The sequence below is a fragment of the Gadus morhua genome, chromosome 5, assembly GCF_902167405.1.
Source record: "Gadus morhua chromosome 5, gadMor3.0, whole genome shotgun sequence".
In the NCBI taxonomy this organism is placed as follows: Eukaryota; Metazoa; Chordata; class Actinopteri; order Gadiformes; family Gadidae; genus Gadus; species Gadus morhua.
Window position 1 is genome coordinate 13252381 of NC_044052.1, and position 14142 is coordinate 13266522.

The 14142-nt window shown below is 48.0% G+C and overlaps 1 protein-coding gene across 5 annotated transcripts in view; it reads left to right on the top strand.

Moving 5' to 3' along the window:
• The first annotated feature begins 483 nt into the window (after nt 1-483).
• kidins220a (kinase D-interacting substrate 220a) overlaps nt 484-14142 on the top strand; it is a 48924-nt gene continuing 35265 nt past the window's right edge. For 4 of the 5 annotated variants that reach the window (XM_030357410.1, XM_030357413.1, XM_030357414.1 and 1 more), the window contains exons 1-15: nt 484-662; nt 4202-4363; nt 5586-5684; nt 6392-6490; nt 8196-8294; nt 8432-8530; nt 9135-9233; nt 9541-9738; nt 9984-10082; nt 10990-11088; nt 11286-11384; nt 11716-11893; nt 12247-12411; nt 12887-13066; nt 13553-13718. In XM_030357410.1, the coding sequence (XP_030213270.1) occupies nt 4232-4363; nt 5586-5684; nt 6392-6490; nt 8196-8294; nt 8432-8530; nt 9135-9233; nt 9541-9738; nt 9984-10082; nt 10990-11088; nt 11286-11384; nt 11716-11893; nt 12247-12411; nt 12887-13066; nt 13553-13718 (1811 nt within the window). In that variant the 5' untranslated portion in view covers nt 484-662; nt 4202-4231. Of the gene's footprint in view, nt 663-1454; nt 1762-4201; nt 4364-5585; nt 5685-6391; nt 6491-8195; nt 8295-8431; nt 8531-9134; nt 9234-9540; nt 9739-9983; nt 10083-10989; nt 11089-11285; nt 11385-11715; nt 11894-12246; nt 12412-12886; nt 13067-13552; nt 13719-14142 lie in introns of those variants that run through there. The other variant, XM_030357412.1, reaches the window with a different exon arrangement.

A 14142-nucleotide genomic window follows, 5' to 3' on the forward strand; every position in this document is an offset into this window, starting at 1 on the left:
GTTCATTTCTTAGGCAATAAAACATAAGTTCCTAATATAATTGAGCCACTTATGCAGAAACAGCAGGAAGAGACAGAGCCGGGGTTGGCAACCAGGTTGTGTTTCGTGACTGATGCACTTTCTGTTTTTTTAGTTCAGTTGGTGTTGTTATGTATACGATAACAACTGTTTAGTTACATTTCCTCCTTAGTGCTTACAATGGAACTGTAAGAACCCAAGTTATTTTGAGTCACCTTTGTATTCCACAAAAAAATAAAAATATATAGATAGATAGATACTGTAATTTACATTTCTGAAATGATCTGGGAGGCCAAATAGTATTTGAGCTTGGCCCCTGACTCCCCAGCAGACTTTCTGGGGAGTCCAAGAAGACCTCAGGGCGGGGGCGGAGTTACCGGTTCACTGTAATAGTTGGGCAGAGTGACCGGTTCACTGTAGTAGCTGGACGGAGTTACCGGTTCACTGTAGTAGCTGGGCGGAGTTACCGGTTGACTGCAGTAGCTGGCGAGAAAAAGAGTTCAAGTAAACACACTAGTAGCCTCCAATATGAGCTGAAAAGTCACCATTATCTCCACCTTATCCCGGTTAATCCGCCACAGAGCGACACGACCATCCTCTTCAGCTGATTAACCTTGGCGCGCAGGTCGTTTTTTCTCTGAAAGGTAGTTCACTTTTTATTATTACCAACAACTTTAATAGCTAGAGCAGGCGGGCTAACTGTAGCATGATAGCTCCGCTAGGGAGCTAACGGGGCTAGCGTCAAGCTGTAACTTCCTGGTGACGTCACGACCCCTCCGCCTGATCGTGTTCTTCTCTAAAAAATTTGGTTTAACATTAACAGTGGGCAGTGGGCACAAGATAAACTTGAGCCATGTCTTGTCACACTTGTCTCTCACACATAAATACCCACACCTTAGACTATAATATATTTACTATACTATAATATATTATCAGCGGGTTGTATTTCACACACATCCTGTAACGTTGGTAACATCAGTGCGCACGAGTTAAACAGTTTTAATGTGTGTGAGTTAGGTGGTTTTATCTGTCCATCTGTAATGAAACACCAGACCTGGCATGCAGAATATCATTTCGTGTTGTAGTTAGTGAGAAGTAGGATCTTGTGACCAAAGTTCTCATTTAGGTGTTTCCAACCACATGACCCGATATGTTACACACTCAATGTGGTCTGGACTGAAGTTACACACTCATTGAGGTCTGGTCTGATGTTTCCACCTAGATGTTGTCTGGTCTGATCTGATGTTTCCACCTCAATGCTCCTGGTCCATGCAGTTGACTGAAGATCTGCCTAGTGAAGGCTAAAGACACTCTTTTTGAGGGTGTATCTTGACTTCTTAGCGCCAGGGGGCCAGGTGGTTTCTCTGACGACAGGAGATACACATGACTCACATGTTGATTGGTTGGATATAAACGAATCACTGTATAAATAGATTCTAAAAAGTTAAGTATAGAAATCGCATCTGCAGTTTCATCTTCCTCCGTCTTCCTTCCGTCTAGTGCGGTAGGCGCTACTGTGTTCGCGTGTGTTGCTTGTCTATTGTGTGTGTGTTGCGTGTCTATTGTGTGTGAGAGCGAAGGGGTGTAGAGTGAAGCCCATCCCCTCATTAACATTCAGAGGCTCGTCAAAGGGGGGATGCTGAGGTTGGTCCGGTGCTTCTGATCATCACTGACCGAGCAGGGATACAGAGGGGAGACCGTTTAACGTTTTTAAAAGCGAAAGCAATTTGAACTAGAATATAGGTAAGCTGTTTATATTTTTTCGCTGCATTTTTGTCTTTGCTTCCTGTTGGCTTAGTAGTTTTTCTATAGATTTGTCTCAGATATTGTGGATTAGTGGCAAGTTTGTGTCTCATTGCTCTCCCTTTAGCAATTTATATTTTATTTTGGGGTATTACTGATTTCTCCCAGATTCGTGTTTTAATTTGTGTTTGGTTCTTGAATTCACTGTGCTGAGTTCAGGAGGGTGTGTCCTGTCTCTTTTGTAAACAAAGGATTCTCTTTCTGTGTGTCCCAGTGTTGCCAATCACATCAAACCAATGTGTGGTTGTAGCCCTGTATGTATTTACATGAAGCACATTATGTTTGATTAAATATTTAAATCTGTTCCACAGAGGAACTTAAGTTGATTGAACGGCTTTAATTAATTGATGGACCTGTCTCCTTTCAGCCACACCTTCTTTTGAAATTTGTATTGACTTGGCTCCTGGCATTACCGCTCCTGTATGTTCATATGGTGAACATTTAAGTGCTTTAGCATCACACGGCGCCATGATGACTATCATGAAATGTCTGTTTTTTTCATCCAGGATGTGGGCAGTAGGCTGTAGGCAGGACATGATGGAGAAGACATGCTTTATGAATGATTAATGACCTTTTTATTGATCGTCTGTACCTCAGACAAAGCAGGATCAGATGGCCTGCTGTTCCTGCTTCCATTAAGTACTAAAACCTAATAATTGCTGTGGTCAGCGAGCTCAACAGATAAGCCACAAGCATGGGTGGCAAGACTGGAGACCATTTGTTGATATCTGGAGTCTGGACACACTGGTGAAGATCACAAACGAATTAACTGCAAGCTGCAATGATGCTGAAATATTACAAACTGAAACAATACATTTATTGATGCACAAATACTTACAAGTAGTATACATTTCCATCAAAAACGACAAACTGATGTGATGGTTGATCTTTGATCTCCAAAGTTAGGGTCGGGTTCTGTTCCTCAGATCAATAAACATACCTCTGCTAAGAAGCTCAAGAAAACCACAGGCAAGAGAACATGGCAATCCATCTGTGTGGGCTGAGTTTCCTTTGTCACTGTATGTGATAACCATCAACTTGTTGGCAACACACCTATTACTACTTCTGTAGGCCTGTGAATTCTCTGTTTCCCATGGCTTCCCGGAGTCGTGGTTAAACGATCCGGTTAATTCGGGCCATTAAGCCATTAAGGCATGCATCTCGGCTTAAGAGGATTGACGTTTATCTCCTGGGCTCTCGCGGTCAACGTCAGTGTGTGAAATCTGAACTGTTTCTGGAAGGGGATTAGAATGCAAAGATGGCAGAATATGGTTCTGGCTGAGTGCTCAGAAGACAGCATCTAGATCTTTCTAATCTAGAGCCAGTTTGCAGTCTACTTGTAGGTGTGGGGTTAGTTATTTTTTCTTGATAGACAACTGAGCACACGTATTATATATCATATGTTGATGTTTATTGACCTTTATAAATCCAAGCATTGTGACTGCCCCCGCTTCTTGAAGTCATTTGAGAAGTCAAGGTCTTATTTTTAGCCTGAGCAGCCAGAGGGAGAAGCTAGGAGAGCTGGGCAACTCGTTACTGGCCACCACATCCCAGTAACAAGCCCCTAATCAAAGTTAACATCAGAAGGAGAGCTCCAAACCTTTTATTCTATTAAGGCTGAGATGCTCGTTGCTCATCATAGGCTACATGGAAGAGTTGCATTATGCTTTAAGGATCAGCCTACATTCTTCAGACTGAAGGTTTAAACGTGTCACTGCCTCTGGCTTATTCTGCTGCGATGGATCTCAATTCCTGGTGTTTAAACAATCATTAATCCGCTGAAAGTAGGCTAAGGTAGAAAACAAAGTATGTAGTAGCCAAGAAGAATTTCTAAGTACCGTAGATAAACTTAAATTCCTCAAAAAGACCATACTTGTTGTGCTGTATTTAGCTACATTATTTTTGCTTGTATTAGTTGGGAGAAATGTGTCATAGCTCTTGTGTAGTCTGAAGACGATATTAATACAGACTTGTATAGGGAAATACTAGACTAGCACATTTTTTCTAAGCACAGTCAAATTAGGTTTAAAAACCAAATCCTCATAATGCCGTTGTGCAGGACAACGGCAGGTAGAGAGCGTCACGTCCTACCCTTCAGTCAGTCATAAGAGACTGTGTGTGTGTGTGTGTGTGTGTGTGTGTGTGTGTGTGTGTGTGTGTGTGTGTGTGTGTGTGTGTGTGTGTGTGTGTGTGTGTGTGTGTGTGTGTGTGTGTGTGTGGTGCATGCTACCATGGCCTACTGCGTGTGTGGTAAATGCTACCATGGTCTTTACTGTGTGTGCACGCACGGGGCACGCACGGGGCACGCGCGTACGCACACGTACACACACACGTGTGGGTGGAGCATGCTTATCAGTCCCCATCCTCTGTCCCCTCCCAGCGGTGCCACGCCCGTGGTTAGTGGTTAGCCATGGACACCACCACCTCCATCAAGATGACCACGCTGGCGATCCAGAGCCTCTTCAGCCACGTGGAGGAGGAGAACCTGGCCGCCATCAAGGCCCACCTGGACAAGTTCAAGGAGGTGGACGGCCGCAGCGATGTGAGTACACATTGACGACATGTAGCAGACGCTTTTATCCAAAGCGACTAACACACACACACACCGACGGCGGTGTCAATCATGCAAGGGGACGGCCAGCTCGTCGGGAGCAGTCAGGGTGAGGTGTGTTGCTCAGGGACACCTCGACACGGGGATCCAACCAGCAACCTTGCGGTTACAAGTCGAGCCGCTCTACCTCCTGGGCTAGGCCAGTACGCATCAGGGGGCTGCTGGAGGGGGGCTGCAGAGGGGGGACTGCAGAGGGTCGCGGGGGGCTGCTGAGGGGGGCTGCAGAGGGGGGCTGCAGAGGGGGGGCTGCAGAGGGGGGGTTGCAGAGGGTCGCGGGGGGCTGCTGGAGGGGGGCTGCTGAGGGGGGCCGCAGAGGGGGGTGGCAGAGGGTCGCGGGGGGGGGGGGGGGTTGCTGAGGGGGGGCTGCTGAGGGGGGCTGGAGCTGTCAGTAACAAGTTACATGATGTTCCTCAAAGTATGAATAAGGCGTGCAAATTATGAATAATGCAGCAATAGTTATTAATGGATATATTCAGTATTGATTTGAACATATTGTGTCTGGTCGTCTAGCTCACTAGCGTTGGGGGGCTGGAGCTGTATAAGTGAATTGTTCCTCAAAGTGTAAATGTACTACTGAGTGATAAATAGTGCAGTAATAGTAGTTATCAATCTATATATTCATTATTGATTTGAACATATAGTCTGTAGGATGTTTTTCGACAGGTTGTTAGGATTTCTTTCTTATCTTTTTTACTTTGTATACATTTTATATTTAAAGTAAAATAGAGTCATGCCTACAAAGGGCTTGGTCTATTCCTCGTAATACTTTGGAAAGTATTTGGATTGTATCATTATTGTTTATTATATCGCGACAAGTGGATTTTATGGAAGTTCATAATTAAGAATGATGATTATTATTTATTGCATACATTTGATTTAATTATTGCCCTCTCTGTCCCCTTTTCACCTATCTCTCTCTTTCTCTGTCTGTCTCTGTGTCTCTCTCTCTCTCTCTCTCTCTCTCTCTCTCTCTCTCTCTCTCTCTCTCTCTCTCTCTCTCTCTCTCTCTCTCTCTCTCTCTCTCTCTCTCTCCCTATCTATTCCTCTCTCTCTCTCTCTCTCTCTCTCTCTCTCTCTCTCTCTCTCTCTCTCTCTCTCTCTCTCTCTCTCTCTCTCTCTCTCTCTGTCTCTGTCTCTCTGTCCCTCCCTCCAGAACGGCCAGACTCCTCTGATGGTGGCAGCAGAGCAGGGGAGCCTGGAGATCGTGCAGGAGCTCATAAGGAGGGGCGCCAACGTTAACCTGGATGATGTGGTAAACACACACACACACACACATACACACACACACACACACACACACACACACACACACACACACACACACACACACACAATGTGGGATTGTGCTTACTTCCAAGCGTTTGAATCAATTAATTAATATAACACTTGACCCACCCTCCCCACATGACAACATGTGACCTTTTGGCCTTGATCTTTCACCCCGCTGATCTCACAACACTGTGGCTCGGTACACAACCATTACGAGCCGTAATGACAGCCCTCTGCTCGCTCTAACCTTTGCTTCCCCAAGTAAATGACAGCATCCACTCACCGGCCAACACCCCACACCTTCCAGTCATCAGTCCCTGCCTCTGCTATTACACACTCACCCTCGCTGCACGGCACACTAGCACACACGCTCGACTCCTGAGAGAGAGACGACCGGAGCGCCTTCTCTCTTTTGCTTTTCCCCGGACCCTTGTAGCAGCTCTCGCCTCCATGAGTCTCTGGTATGACCAGCTGGTAGGTGCAGTCGGTTCGCCTCCGTACCTCCGCACCCTGCTCCCTAATCCCCTCCCTGCCGCGTGTGTGTGTGAGTGTGTGAGTGAGTGAGTGAGTGAGTGAGTGAGTGTGTGTGTGTGTGTGTGTGTGTGTGTGTGTGTGTGCGTGAGTGAGTGTGAGTGTGTGTGTGTGTGTGTGTGGGGGGGGTACTCGCCTCTGACCGCTGGCTCTGTGCAGGACTGCTGGACGGCACTCATCTCGGCGGCCAGAGAAGGCCACCTGGAAGTGGTGAAGGAGCTACTGGAGAACAATGCCAACCTGGAGCACAGAGACATGGTAAGAGTCCTCCTGTCCTCCTGGACCAGGGAGTACCAGGAATACTGCTGCTGCCTGGTTGCTAGGGAGACGATGAGGCTACAGGGAGTACCAGGAATACTGCTGCTGGCTGGGTGCTAGGGAGACGATGAGGCTACAGATAGTACCAGGAGGATTCCTGCTGCCTGGGTGCTAGGGAGACGATGAGCCTAGGGAGAGTACCAGGAGGATTGCTGCTGGCTGGGTGCTAGGGAGACGATGAGGCTACAGATAGTACCAGGAGGATTGCTGCTGCCTGGGTGCTAGGGAGACGATGAGGCTACAGATAGTACCAGGAGGATTGCTGCTGCCTGGGTGCTAGGGAGACGATGAGGCTACAGATAGTACCAGGAGGATTGCTGCTGCCTGGGTGCTAGGGCGACGATGAGCCTAGGGAAAGTACCAGGAGGATTGCTGCTTGCCGGAGGCTAGGGAGACGCTGAGGGGTTTAAAGACCAAACACACTTTAAAGTTGATTTGAACTTTAGTTTAAAAAAGCTAACTTCACAGAAACACGGCATGTTTGCGCAATCGTTTTACAAAAGGTTTTAGCTTTACAAAAAATATTTTAACATTTTCACAAAACAGCAGCACAGGAGGGCATGTTTTGTGCTACTTTATTCTTGCTTGTAATACTTGTGGCTTATTACTAGACGGTAGTTCCTGTTGCCTGTAATGGTCTCTGTCCTCGTTGGGATGAGGCCATATCCATTAGTCTAGAGACGGCCGCAGGATGACATTACCTTCCTGCGGATGCTCTCTCTGCTCGTAATCCCATTAAATGAACTCCGGATGGCCCGGCATCACAGGGAGCTACGGAGCACTACTGATCAGCCCAAATACTAAGCTCCTGCATACGTGTACACGTCTCTTTAGTCACTGGACTATTACAGTTACATTTGACTTTTACATTTAGGGCACTTAGCAGACGCTTTTATCCAAAGCGACCTACTTACATTAGTCCGAAGTTAGAGAAACTAAGGTATATCGCTTTCGGTACAATAAGGACTATTATCCATGTAGCATGAGTGTTGTTGAGCAAATGTACCCATGTAATATATTTGTATGATATGTGTTGAGGGTTGTGAGTTGGAGACACACGTGAGGGGCCATAAAGTGCACATTAATCAGAGCAAGTAGTAGCCATTAAATTGAAGTCGGATGGCATTCAAGCGAAGAATAAACCATACATATCTGACCCTACTGTCTATTGGAGGACATGTTTTCATGTGAGTAGCTTGCATGATTGTGAGTCAGCGGCTCAGTCCCTGCTAGAGGAGCTCAGTTAGGCTGTAGGGGGCGTGACTCAGAGCCTGCAGCCCTGTAATGACAGATTACAGCCCGACAACAGTGGGCCGCAACTGCGGCTGGCTCACTGGAAAAGGTTTCACATCCACCATAAATACACACTAGCAACAGTTTTTCCTGCCGCCCTATTTGCTAATAACTCACCTGCCTGAGACCTGGTTAAGTGTTAAACGCTGTTCTGTGTGGTCATAGTGTTCTCTTGTTTGATTTTATGCACTGATTCAGCGCTTGTATTCAAAGATCACATTTCATCATTCATTTATACGTCATTCATTGACGAAAATGCCTAGAAAAGGAAATGCGATCCTGTAGTGCACGTACTTTAACCCCTAAACCAAATGTTCCACATGGTCGTCATGAGACTGCTTTGTGTTCACAGGGGGGATGGAGCGCTCTGATGTGGGCCGCCTATAAGGGCCGCACCCCCGTGGCCCAGATGCTGCTGGACAAAGGAGCCAACCCCAACATCACAGGCCAGGTACTGGACCTTACCCCAACCTTTAGGACATGTATTCATCGGTTGGAAAAGTGTTTGCTGGATGGTAAATGGACTTACGATGTATACAGCTAGGCCCTGGTTACCGCTAGGTAGTGAGTCTGTCTTTTGTCCCACAGTACAGCGTGTACCCCATCATCTGGGCGGCCGGGCGCGGCCACGGGGAGATCGTCCATCTCCTGCTGCAGCACGGGGCCAAGGTCAACTGCTCGGACAAGGTACCTCAACCTCAGCCTTTATGAGGACCCATAAGGTACTTCACCCTCAGCCTTTATGAGGACCCATAAGGTACCTCACCCTCAGCCTTTATGAGGACCCATAAGGTACCTCACCCTCAGCCTTTATGAGGACCCATAAGGTACCTCACCCTCAGCCTTTATGAGGACCCATAAGGTACCTCAACCTCAGCCTTTATGAGGACCCATAAGGTACCTCACCCTCAGCCTTTATGAGGACCCATAAGGTACCTCACCCTCAGCCTTTATGAGGACCAATAAGGTACCTCACCCTCAGCCTTTATGAGGACCCATAAGGTACCTCACCCTCAGCCTTTATGAGGACCCATAAGGTACCTCACACTCCTTCTTATGAGGACCCATAAGGAACCTCACTACCCACCTTATGAAGACGATAAGGTACCTCACACTCAATATAAATGATGACTGATAAGTTACCTCACCAGGCAACCTTATCAGGGCTGATAATGTTGCCTGGTTTAGGTTGATCTTAATGGTTCTATTGCGGATCTGGATAGACCTCCTAAAGTGAAACCATGAGCCAGGCTTGTGTCCTGTGGTTGAATCTCTCTGGTCCTCTCCTCAGTACGGCACCACCCCACTGATCTGGGCGGCCAGGAAGGGCCACTACGACAGCGTCATGCACCTGCTGGCCAACGGAGCGGACGTAGACCAGGAGGGGGCGGTATGTTGTTCGCCATCATGTGGTCTGTTCAGTCTCTGCTGCTCGTTCAGGGCGTACTCACTGATCTGTATTTTTGGTATTTACTGTTTAGTTAGGCATCCATTTCCTTCCATAAAAACCATAGGCATGCATTAAAAAATGACACATGAACTTCTGTTTACTATGAGAGGGTCCAGCCTCACCCTCATTTTCTGTTGACTTCTAATACATCTGCACTAGTGAGACATTGTTAAATGCTAAGATGTTATGAACAGATAGTTTCTAGTGAAGCTTACTACCGGCTGTAACCACCCTGCGGTCTCCTCAGAACTCCATGACGGCGCTGATCGTGGGCGTGAAGGGGGGCTTCACGGACGTGGTGAAGGAGCTGCTCAAGAGGAACCCCAACGTCAACATGACGGACAAGGACGGCAACACGGCCCTCGCCATCGCAGCCAAGGAAGGCCACACCGGCATCGTCCAAGACCTGCTGGACGCAGGCACCTACGTCAACATCACCGACCGGGTGAGACCCCTCCACAACGACCCCACACTTAACCCTTAACAAGCTTTAAATGGGATGTGGGTGACCCAACACTGAGTCTAATATACGACCCCTTAACCTTAACCTTTAAACGGGATGTGAGACCGCAACACCTAGTCTAATATCAGACCCCCTAGCAACAACCCATCACTGAGTCTAATATCAGACCCCTTAACGCCTTCAAATGGGATGTGGGGGTCTAACGTGTCCTCTCTGTCTCCCTCCAGAGTGGGGAGACCATGCTGATCGGAGCTGTCAGAGGAGGCCACGTCGAGATCGTCCGAGCCCTGCTGAACAAATACGCAGACATCGACGTCCGCGGCCAGGTGAGTCCTGACTACCGCCCTGCTAGATCTGAGTCCACTGGGATGGAGACCGGTGGTTGTATCGCACACCAGCACTGCTCCCAGTATCGATGTCACCATGTCTCTGACCTTACCTCCTGGGTTCCCACATTCTTCTTTTTAAAAAGTAAATCAAATGTTAAGATCAGGATGCATGCGTGCCCCAGTGGTGTGCCGCCCCCGGTGGACTGGTAGCGCCACTGCATTCAGCCCTGCAAAATAAACCTTTCGTAACAATGGCCACTCAAAGTCAAAGCGCTTCAAATATTGGCTCAAATACAACCATTCATGCACACATACACATTCACACACCGCCGTGTCTTGCTCAGGGACACCTCGACCCTCGACGCTAGGAGGAGCCGGGGATCAAACTAGCAACCTCGCGGTTACCAGTCAACCAGCTCTACGTCCTGATCCCTCCCATGTGTCACATAGTGCACCTCAGTTATCACTCAGCACCGCTGCTGGGGTCACAATGCAAAAAGGTTAGATAGTTAACCATCGTTAACTATCTAACCTAACTCTACTCTCCTAATGCTGCTGATTCACTTTGCCCCATTGGCTGTATCCTAAGCCAATTAGAATGCTTGTTACATTCCATAATCTCTATCTGCATAAGTCATCTATTTGACTGAGGCTTCTTTTACACTAAATAAAAGATGAACCTTAAAATATGACTTAGGCAATTATGCTATGAGGCTAATGCAATGTTATATATAGGGTTTTTACTGTTATAATTAAGTATTTTTCTACCTTTTTAATGTACCTTGTTTTTTTTAAATGTATTCTAACAAGATGAACCCATTGGTAGCCAGATATTTTCTATGGGCCCTTGTTGTACTGTGCCATCATTGGTCTTAATGTCAAACCGTCTTCCATCTCCTCCCAGGATGGAAAGACTGCCCTCTACTGGGCGGTGGAGAAAGGCAACGCCACCATGGTCAGAGACATCCTGCAGTGTAACCCGGACACAGAGAGCTGCACCAAGGTATTCCCCTGGGAAACTCAACGCACAACATTCTTCATTCCTCCTCATCCTCCTTTAGGCAAGAATAAAACACATTAAGGGACTCGGATGTAAGCAGCTAAAGCCAGCTTTACACTCACTGTTTTACTGTGTGTGTGTGTGTGTGTGTGTGTGTGTGTGTGTGTGTGTGTGTGTGTGTGTGTGTGTGTGTGTCCCAGGAGGCAGAGACTCCCCTCATCAAAGCCACCAAGATGAGGAACATTGAGGTGGTGGAGCTGCTGCTGGATAAGGGGGCCAAGGTGTCCGCAGTGGACAAGGTAGTCCTCCGAATATCCTCACTTTTCTGATGAGTACTGTAGTAAAGATATGAGTGTGGTGGGTTCTGACTATAGCAAGACATGCATCCATCTGGGTCTCAATTTTTCTTTAACGTAACATACGATTATGAACTACAAATTTCTGATTTTGTTTTATCATTGTATCAAATTGTTTTTTATACTTGGCTTTTTAATATTAAAAAATAACAAACTTGTGATAGGTTAAAGGTGAAAATAGTTGGAAATTATATAAGTACACCAAAGGATGCTTTGCATGTTCAATATCAGTTCACCGTCTCTTCTATTGCCTTTGGTTCTGTGTGTTCTACAGAAAGGAGACACGCCCCTTCACATCGCCATCCGGGGGCGGAGCCGTAAGCTGGCCGAGTTGCTGCTGAGGAACCCTAAAGATGGCCGCCTGCTGTACCGGCCCAACAAGGCCGGGGAGACGCCCTACAACATCGACTGCACCCACCAGAAGAGCATCCTCACGCAGATCTTCGGAGCCAGTAAGAGCAGAGGGCCTCTGAAACATCTGGAATGAGAAGAAGTTATGGTGCTTGTTTCTTAACTGATCTCGTCCTTATCTTCCCTGTGCATCTGTTCCTCCTTCATTCCCTCCCGTCCACCATGCTCTCTCTCTCCCTCTCTTATCTTCTACACTTCTTTTTTCTTATCCCCTCCTTCCTTCCTCCTCCTCTCCCCCTCATCCCTCCCCCTCCTCCTTCCCTCCCCCTCCTTCATCCCTCTTCCATCCCTCCCTCTCCCTCCCCCTCTCTCCCTCACCTCCTCCATCCTTCCCCCTCCTTCCCTCCCCCTCCATCCCTCCCCCTCCTCCCTCCCTCCCCCTCTCCCCTTCCAGAGCACCTCTCCCCATCTGAGTCGGACGGGGACATGCTGGGCTACGACCTGTACAGCAGCGCCCTGGCGGACATTCTGAGCGAGCCCACCATGCAGCCGCCCATCTGTGTGGGGCTGTACGCCCAGTGGGGCAGCGGCAAGTCCTTCCTGCTCAAGAAGCTGGAGGGTGAGAGAGAGACTCGGCCCCACTAGGGGATGGGAGGGTCGGTCCAGAGAGGGTGGTCCAGTGGGCAGTGTTCTTAGTTCCTCCTTACTACCGGGAAAAGGGGCATCCGCATAATAATAAAAACACATCCAATTGATAATTGATAAAAAAGCAAAAGAAGAAGTATGTGTGTGTGTGTGTATATGTGTATGCACACACACATATATATATATGTATGTGTGTGTGTGTGTGTGTGTGTGTGTGTGTGTGTGTGTGTGTGTGTGTGTGTGTGCGTGCGTGCGTGCGTGCGTGCGTGCGTGCGTGCGTGCGTGCGTGCGTGCGTGTGTATGTATCGATATAAAATAATTGGTAAAGCATTTATTTTTCTGAGATCCTGTATGATATAATGTAGTAGTAACCGTAGTAGTAAGATGACTTGAAGATGAACGCATATGCACCAAAGCCCCTTCCCCTCCCCATGTCCCCGGCCCCCCAGACGAGATGAAGACGTTTGCGGGCCAGCAGATCGAGCCCCTGTTCCAGTTCTCCTGGCTGGTGGTCTTCCTCACCCTCCTGCTGTGCAGCTCCGTGGCACTGGTCCTGGGTTTCACGGGGGACCCCAAGCTCGCCATCGCCGTCTCCCTCAGCCTCCTCGCCCTGCTCTACATCTTCTTCGGTGAGCTGGAGGGGTGTGGCTCCGGGGGGGGCGGGGTCTCTGATAGAGGAATCGTAAATTACCGGAATCGTAAATTCCTCCGATAATGCCTATAATAATGCTTATTAAAATACTAAAACGTAGAACAATGTTGATATACAACCTTAAAATGGGCATAAAAATGTGCAGGTTCACAATGATGGAATGGAAAATAACTGACGGCAATTTTGATTTTAGTCAGTCATGCTGTGCCCACTAGAGGGCAGCATAACGCAACAATAGAACATGAGACCATTAGAGCTGAACCAGAACACCATCAAGTAGCGCAGCGGCCAATCACAGGCGACCTCCTCACCTGCAGTTGACTTACTGCACTCTAATTGGTTGTTGTATCTGTAATGATGACCTCATCTGTAATGTGATGACCTCATCTGTAATATGATGACCTCATCTGTCACTGGGTGAGATTGCTGACTCCTGCGCTGATCGTCCCCCTGTACCCTGCAGTGCTCGTGTTCTTTGGGGGCCGGCGCGAGGGCGAGAGCTGGAACTGGGCGTGGGTGATCAGCACGCGGCTGGCCCGCCAGGTGGGCTACCTGGAGCTGCTACTCAAACTCATGTTCGTCAACCCGCCCGAGCTGCCAGAGCAGACCACCCGCGCCCTGCCCGTCAGGTGAGGACCCGCACACACGCACACGCTCGCACGCACGCACGCACGCACGCACGCACGCACACACACACACACACACACACACACACACACACACACACACACACACACACACACACACACACACACACACACACACACACACACACACACACACACACACTTGACACTCACGCACGCACGCAAACACTATGCAAAAACACACTAGCGCAACGATTTCATTTAAGGAAGTTCATTTTTAAGATTGACATTATTATTATTTATTACATTAATAGACTAAACTTCTCTCCAATCTATATCTCTCTTTATCTGTATTAATAAAATACATCATCCAGAGTAGTATCAACAGGAACCTGTCAACAAGGTTTTGTTACGAGTTCACTCGTGACTCGACAGCCCTGGGGGGATTGGCTTGGGGTTAGACCCT